Source organism: Vitis vinifera, chromosome 14 (genome assembly GCF_030704535.1).
Source record: "Vitis vinifera cultivar Pinot Noir 40024 chromosome 14, ASM3070453v1".
NCBI lineage: Eukaryota > Viridiplantae > Streptophyta > Magnoliopsida > Vitales > Vitaceae > Vitis > Vitis vinifera.
This window is the reverse complement of record NC_081818.1, coordinates 29,286,604-29,293,631: the sequence shown is the minus strand read 5'-3', so window position 1 is coordinate 29,293,631 and position 7,028 is coordinate 29,286,604. Positions and strand designations below refer to the sequence as shown.

Genomic DNA, 7,028 nt, shown 5'->3' with positions numbered 1-7,028 from the left:
TCAGACCAAAATAAATTTTTAAAAATGTACAAAGTTTTTTAATAAGCCCAAAAGCAATCTCAAATTAGCCCAATAAATTTTATCAATAAAATTGGGCCTAAATTAATAAATAAAGCCCAAAAAAAATATCTTATATGTTATAAGCCTTAGTTCAAAATTCTAACTTAATAGTCAATACAAACATAATCAATCAAGCTCAAAATGTAATAAAATAAAATAAATTCAATTAAATGTAAAAATTTAATATCTCATCATCCAAACCTAATTTAATAAATTAAGCCGCAATTTAATATATAAAGTCTGAATGTAACAAAAATATACCACAATATTATCATATTAAATATTATCCAAGAAATTTCACCAATAACAAATGGATCCAAGTTTAATGTTAATTAACAATCCCAAATCTTACTAACAATTATTATTGAAATCAAAGCAAAAAAAAAAAAATATACATAAATAAACTTACACATTTTTTTGGAGATGAAGGAAGGTTGTTGGATGCTGTATGTTGTGAAAATAAAACAAAATAAAATAAAATAAAAATGAAAAAGCGATGAGACGAGAGATGAGATGATGGGATTGGGAGGTGGTCGTTGGCTGTCGGAGGTGGCGTCGCCCACTGGTCCACGGTGACTGGCGCAATAGGTGGTGTAGTGTAGTGGGTTTGGGTTGAGAAAGAAAAAAAAAATGGAGAAAGATGGGGGAGTAGGGGAGATGGTGCCGTGCCGGAGGTGTGGGTAGAGTGATGGGCGAGAGGAAGAAGAGAAAGAGAGGGAAAAATGAGGAGAAAGAAAGGAAAAAAATGAGGGGAAGAAAAAGGAAGAAAAAATGGAGAGAGAAAAAAAGGAAAAGCGAGGAGAGGAGAGGTGTCTCCTGACGTGAGAGGTATGGGGGGAAAGTGTGGGTATGTGAGGATAAGCGAGAAGAGGGAAGAGAAGGGAAAAACAAAAAAGAAGAAAAAAAGGTAAAATAAAATATGAAATAAAAATAAAATAAAATAATATAAAATAATATTTAAATGTCACAAGTAAATCGAAATAAAAATCAAGTGTAATTGAATTGAAATTTAAGAATAAAATTAAATTCAAAATCTAAAAATAAATTGAAGTCAAATTTTAGAATCTACACTTAGTACATCTATTTTTCACATTGCAATAATAATAATAATAATAATCAATTTTTCCTACAAACACACCAAGACAAGCAACTCTTTTTTAGTACACGGCTCAAGTCTCTTGTATTGGCATCCACCTGATTCTTTTCAATGCATAACACCCAGCTCTGTGTCTTCTAGCATCGCAAAAAATGTAGACCATGACAACCACTTCCCTTGCTGCAAGTTTATGTTTAAAGACTAAAAGACCTTTGTAATTAAATATTTTTAATATATAAGATAAATATTCTATCATATATTTTAGGGAAAATTAGGATAAGAAGTTGTGGGATGAATATATTTGAAAAAGCCACACTATTTTTTATTTTTTCTAAAACAAAAAGATTAAAAATTATTTTCTTTTATACAAGAATAATAATATTTGACCTTGTGACCCGGCAATTGAGCTCTCTTGCCACTATTATTACTGCTATTAGTAATGGAATTGACGCCCCAAGAATCAATCTGCAACTCTTGGACTTGACTAAGAGCATTGAAGATCAATTAGGATACGAACATATTAAAACTGAACAAGGGGGAAATAACAATAAGTATGAATGAGAATTGTGGGAATTGAGAAACAGGAAAAGAGAAAAGAACCTGGTTTTGGAGTGAAGAAGGGCAGTTGTGATGTGGGAATTCCAGCCAAGGCAGGAGAGAACACCACACTCATTTCTTGGTCTGGTTTTTGTGTAGTTCATGTGTCCATTCTTTTCTGTGAAGGAAATCCTATTGGCTGCCGGCCTGCACTACAAAATCGGATCTATATACACCAATTGGAGTTGGAAAAAAAAAAAAAAAAAACTTTAGATATGAAACCGAAATAATGCTTCTTTTATAATATTTCAATAAAACGAGGAGCATTAATGACCTACTTATATTCATAGTTACCTCAATTATTCAATTTAATTAGTTTCATATATTTTATAAATATGCCACTATTATGAAAATAATTTAAGTAAATCTAATGTCTAATTTTATGTAAAAGCAAGGACACTATATCAACTAGGTATCTCATCTTAATAAAATTAGTAGTATGAATATCTTTTCTATTATTCTAGAATGGGCAAATAAAATTTTTAGAATTTTTTAATCATATCTCACTTAATTTTCTTTGATCATTAAATATTTTTAAAATTGACATTTATAGGTGACTACATAGTAGAGACAAATCGTAAAATATTATGATAATTTCTTAATATTGCATCACAAGTATGTCATTTGGTGTTTGAGTGTCATCCTAATATTTCACATTCCCATCAACATTTTTAAGTGTTCTTATACAAAATCAAATAATTTTATTTTATACAAAATTTTAGAGAATGTATAGGAAAAATGGGTAAAATAGTATTTTAAAAATAAATAGAATAACTTCATCATGTAGAGACAATCATATTGAAATTATTCAATTTGTTTTTTCCCCAATTTTATCATATGCCTTTGATAATAGCTACCAATCACATTCACAACAAATATCACTAATTTGATTGATTAGAATATTAAAATTGAGAAAATGGTATATATGTTAAAATTGATAAAAGAAAAAGAAGGATTCTTCTCCAAAGAAGGATCATTATAAAGATTAACCATTATGAATCATTCAAAGTTTACATATCATTATGTATCAATTTGATATAATTTTTTTCATCACATTACACTATTGTCACTTTGGAAAACAAATAGAAAAGCTACATTTGAGTAATTAATAGGAAAGAAGGGATACATATACTATAAAATTCTCATTACTAACATGCATGAAAAAGAAGAATGGAAAATAAACATCTTCACTCCAATTACATACCAACTCACATGTCATTTAAATAACTTCGTCTTTTAGTTGCAAAAGTGATATTGCACTGATGGGTTGTGGGAATGACTTTGTAGAAACAAGTTTCAAAGACACTTCTTGCATGGATGGACGAAAACGTGGATTAGAATGGAGACATTTGAGCGCCAATGACACAATAAGAGCTACATTATTAGCAACTCTTGTACTTTTAGGAGATGAAAGACGTGAATCTAATACATCCTTTAATGTTGTGTTTTGAGTTGATGAAGATGATAATGAGGTGACAAGTTCTCCTGGATGCATTCCCATCATTGTCTCCAATGCAACCATCCCAAAGCTATAAACGTCGCATTTTTCAGTCACAACCATAGTATAAGCAAGCTCTACAAAATATAGGGAAAAAAATGAGTATTTATGTTTTGTATATAAAGAAAACTTATAAAATGTTTTGAATTCTCTAAAAAACATTTGAATTTTTTTGAGGGTGTGACAATTGAAAATATTCATAAGCAATTAAAAACTAGTGAAGAGTATAGTCTAGTTTACCTGGTGCAATATAACCGTAAGTGCCTACAAGAAGGGTTTGATTGGATGAGTAGGGATCTAACAGTCTTGCAGTGCCAAAATCCGATACACAAGCTTCAAGCTTAGAATCCAGCAAAATGTTGTTACTTGATATGTCTCGATGAATGATGGGCATGACATAGTCATGATGCATGTAAGATAAAGCACTAGCAATGCTTTTAACAACATTTACCCTTTTAATCCAATCCAATTCCACGACCTCAACTTCATCCCTCAACATACAATACAAGCTTCCTTTTTCCATATATTTGTAAACGAGAAACATGCATCTGTTATGTAGACAAAAGCCATGAAGTTTCACAATATTACGATGTTGTATTGTTGATAACATTTGAACTTCATTTTCAAAGCTTTTCAGGTAAGTTGGATCCTCTCTTTCCCAACTATGAAGTTTTTTTAAGGCAACCACTTTTCCGCTAGGCAGTTGTGCTCTGTAAACACTCCCATAGCCTCCGGTGCCTATACAGTATTTGATGTCAAAATCTTCAGTTGCTTGGATGATGTCATCATATGCAATCGTACCATCATAGTCCCATATGGAAAACAAATCTCCATTTTTTGCCTTTGTTGTCTTCGATAATTGATTTTTTCTTATCTTTTGTTTATGGAAGAGAAACCCAAGGGCTGTAACTGAAAGCAACAAGGTTGCAGATAAAGAAATAACAACGATGAGAACGATTTGGTGTCTTTTCTTACAATGCGACAAACCGTTGATTCCACCACATAAACCTTTGTCGTGGCCAAATGCCTCATGTGGAGTTGTGGACTGACTCTCCAACTGATTGTGTGATAAATCAATTGACGTCCACATGTAGTTATTAGAAATAGAATGAGGAATTGTGCCAGAGAGGTTATTATGGGAGAGATTGAAGTATTCTACTTCTTTCAAATATCCCAATTGTGAAGGTATCTTTCCACGTATTAAGTTATTACTCATGTCCAAATGACCCAATTTCTTCAAATTCACTATTTCTTCAGGGATGAAACCACTGATTTGATTCTCACTGAGATCTAGATATGATAAATTCAAAAGATACCCAATTTCAGGAGGAATAAAACCACTGATTTGATTACCTCGAAGAGTAAGAGAATTCAGATTGGTAAGATTACCAAAAGATGAAGGGATGACACCAGTAAGGTTGTTACTACGTAGATTCAAAAAAATCAATTTCTTCATATTCCCAATTTCAGGAGGAATTAGACCATGTAGTTTGTTATAAAAAAGATAAAGCACCTCCAAATTCTTCAATTTCCCAATTTCAGGAGGAATTGGACCATGTAGTCCGTTAGAAGAAAGATAGAGAAACCTCAGATTCTTCAATTTCCCAATTTGAGGAGGGATAAAACCACTTATTTTATTACCATCAAGATAAAGAAATGTCAGATTGGTAAGATTACCAAAAGAGGAAGGGATGACACCAGTAAGGTTGTTATTACCCAAATCCAAAACAGTCAAATTCTTCATTTTCCCAATTTCAGGAAGAATCGAACCATGTAGTCGATTAGAATAAAAGGAAAGGACCTCCAACTGAGTGAGGTTAGCCAAGGAAAGAGGTAGCTCACCTGTAAGATTGTTAAGACCGAGAGAAAGATAGGTGAGTTGAGTAAGAGTACCTATTTGGTGTGGGATGCTACCATTGAGTCCACAGTCAGAAAGGGAGAGCTCAACCAGGCTGGGAAATGAAGAAAAATCCAATTTGCTAAGCTCACCCAATTCTTTTCCTGAACCGTAAAGGGCGATTCCAGTCACTCTTCCGGCATTATTGCAAAATACACCATCCCAGTGGCAATGAGCAGAGGTAGAATTCCACCAACCGGTGCTGCGCAAAGCCTCTGCCTCATCAGTTGATGAAGATGGTGATGATATTGCATTGGCAAGGGGGAATAACATTATCATCATGGTACTGGTGATGGTAACTACCACCACTGCTGTAAAAATAATAATGGAGGACGCCATCTTTAATTCTGCGCAATCAATTAAACCTTACCACACTTTTATAATGCAAATATAAATATAAATATTAGTTGGTGCCTAAGACTAAGAAAGACTCTTCCCGGAAGCACACACCAAGTCAAGTCAGTCTACTGCTCACGTCTCTAATATTAATATTAATGTCCTCGTGGTCCATGAATTAATTTCTTGTTTTCAGTTAAGTGCGGACTGCATGCAATAAAAGTAAATGTGATCGAACACAAATGCTCATCACCCAGCTGTCTCTCTTCTAACGTAACAAAGAAGGCAGTAGACAATGACAACAAATTCCCTTTGTTGCATGCAAGTTTATACATTTAAAACCTCTGTTTCTTTCCTATCTAAATCCTTTATAATTTAAATATATATTTTTAATTCACACAAATATTTCCTTTAAAGTCTTTGATTAATTAATTATTTACTTCTTTAACAAATAAACAAATATATTGAATCTTATGGGAGTATGGTGTCATTTTCCTCTTTAATTTAATATTTCAAAAATGTTTATGCACTAATTATTTCTTTTCAAGAAAATGAAATACATCTTCAACAACTCACCATATCAACGCAAAAAAATATGGATTAGGGCATAATTTCCAGGAGCATGCAATTGAAATCCATTAAACAAAGGCACTCCATATTCCATGTGAGGTAGGCTTTCCCATCAAATCATTTAAAGAAAACAACGATTGATGTTGATTAATGATGGATAGAATTTTCCAAACTATAGCATATTTACATAAAAGACCAATAAGTAGACTTAGAAGAGTCAACCGAAATTAAAGAATGATAATCATAAAGTTATTTTAAAATTTTAGTTAATCATCTAAAGTGATTCATGGATGATCACATGTTAGGAGATTTTATGTTTTTTTTTTTTTTGTTATATATAACACATTACTAAAAATACTATAAAAATATATATATTTTTTTTTGTTATTATATCTAAGCACTAATTGATTTTTCTTAAAAAGTTTTTCTAATAAAAACACTAATTACAAAGACTACTACAAATTAAGAATGCTTTACCTAAAATCAATCCTATATAAGTTCTAAATAATGTAATCACTCAATTAAGCTTATACCTTATTTATTGCCCGTCATGGATTTTTGGAAGATTTCATAATGAATAAGGCAATATTTTCCAAGGGCCTTTGGAAAACCCTACAAAGTTTCACATGAAAATGAGATTTGAGAAGTCAAACAAAATGAAAAGAATGACCCTTCACAAACGCAAATGATCATTAAAAGAAAATTTAAAAGTTAAATAAAATATTCATAATGAGTCAAAAAAAAAAAATTACGTATGATTTACGCAGTATGGATTTGTGGACTCATTATAAAACTAGATAAAGACGTGACTAAAACAAAACAACACGCTCAAAATGAGAATGAGATAAAATTTTCCAAGAATCTTTGAAAAACTAGACAAAGACTTGACAAAAACAAAAGCGAACAATAGCAAATTATAAAAGTTGAATGAAATTTTAGAAAAAATAAAACTTTTAAATCATAAAATGAAAAAT

General features: G+C 31.5%; 1 protein-coding gene across 1 annotated transcript; it reads right to left on the bottom strand.

Annotated features, from left to right (window-relative positions):
- Nucleotides 1–2,752: 2,752 nt before the first annotated feature.
- Nucleotides 2,753–5,518, bottom strand: LOC100244032 (MDIS1-interacting receptor like kinase 2). The gene is made up of 2 exons (XM_002277441.3): nucleotides 3,492–5,518; nucleotides 2,753–3,328 (listed from the first exon to the last, which is right to left on the bottom strand). The coding sequence occupies exons 1-2, from the start codon at nucleotides 5,485–5,487 to the stop codon at nucleotides 2,973–2,975; spliced, it is 2,352 nt and encodes a 783-aa protein (XP_002277477.1). The 5' UTR covers nucleotides 5,488–5,518; the 3' UTR covers nucleotides 2,753–2,972.
- Between the last annotated feature and the right edge of the window lie 1,510 nt (nucleotides 5,519–7,028).

Bases quoted from the DNA above. Each gene is read 5' to 3' on its own strand.
- LOC100244032 (XM_002277441.3), bottom strand. From the start codon at position 5,487: ATGGCGTCCTCCATTATTATTTTTACAGCAGTGGTGGTAGTTACCATC. The intron at 3,329-3,491 runs GTAAACTAGACT...TATATTTTGTAG, and splicing joins TTACGGTTATATTGCACCAG to AGCTTGCTTATACTATGGTT.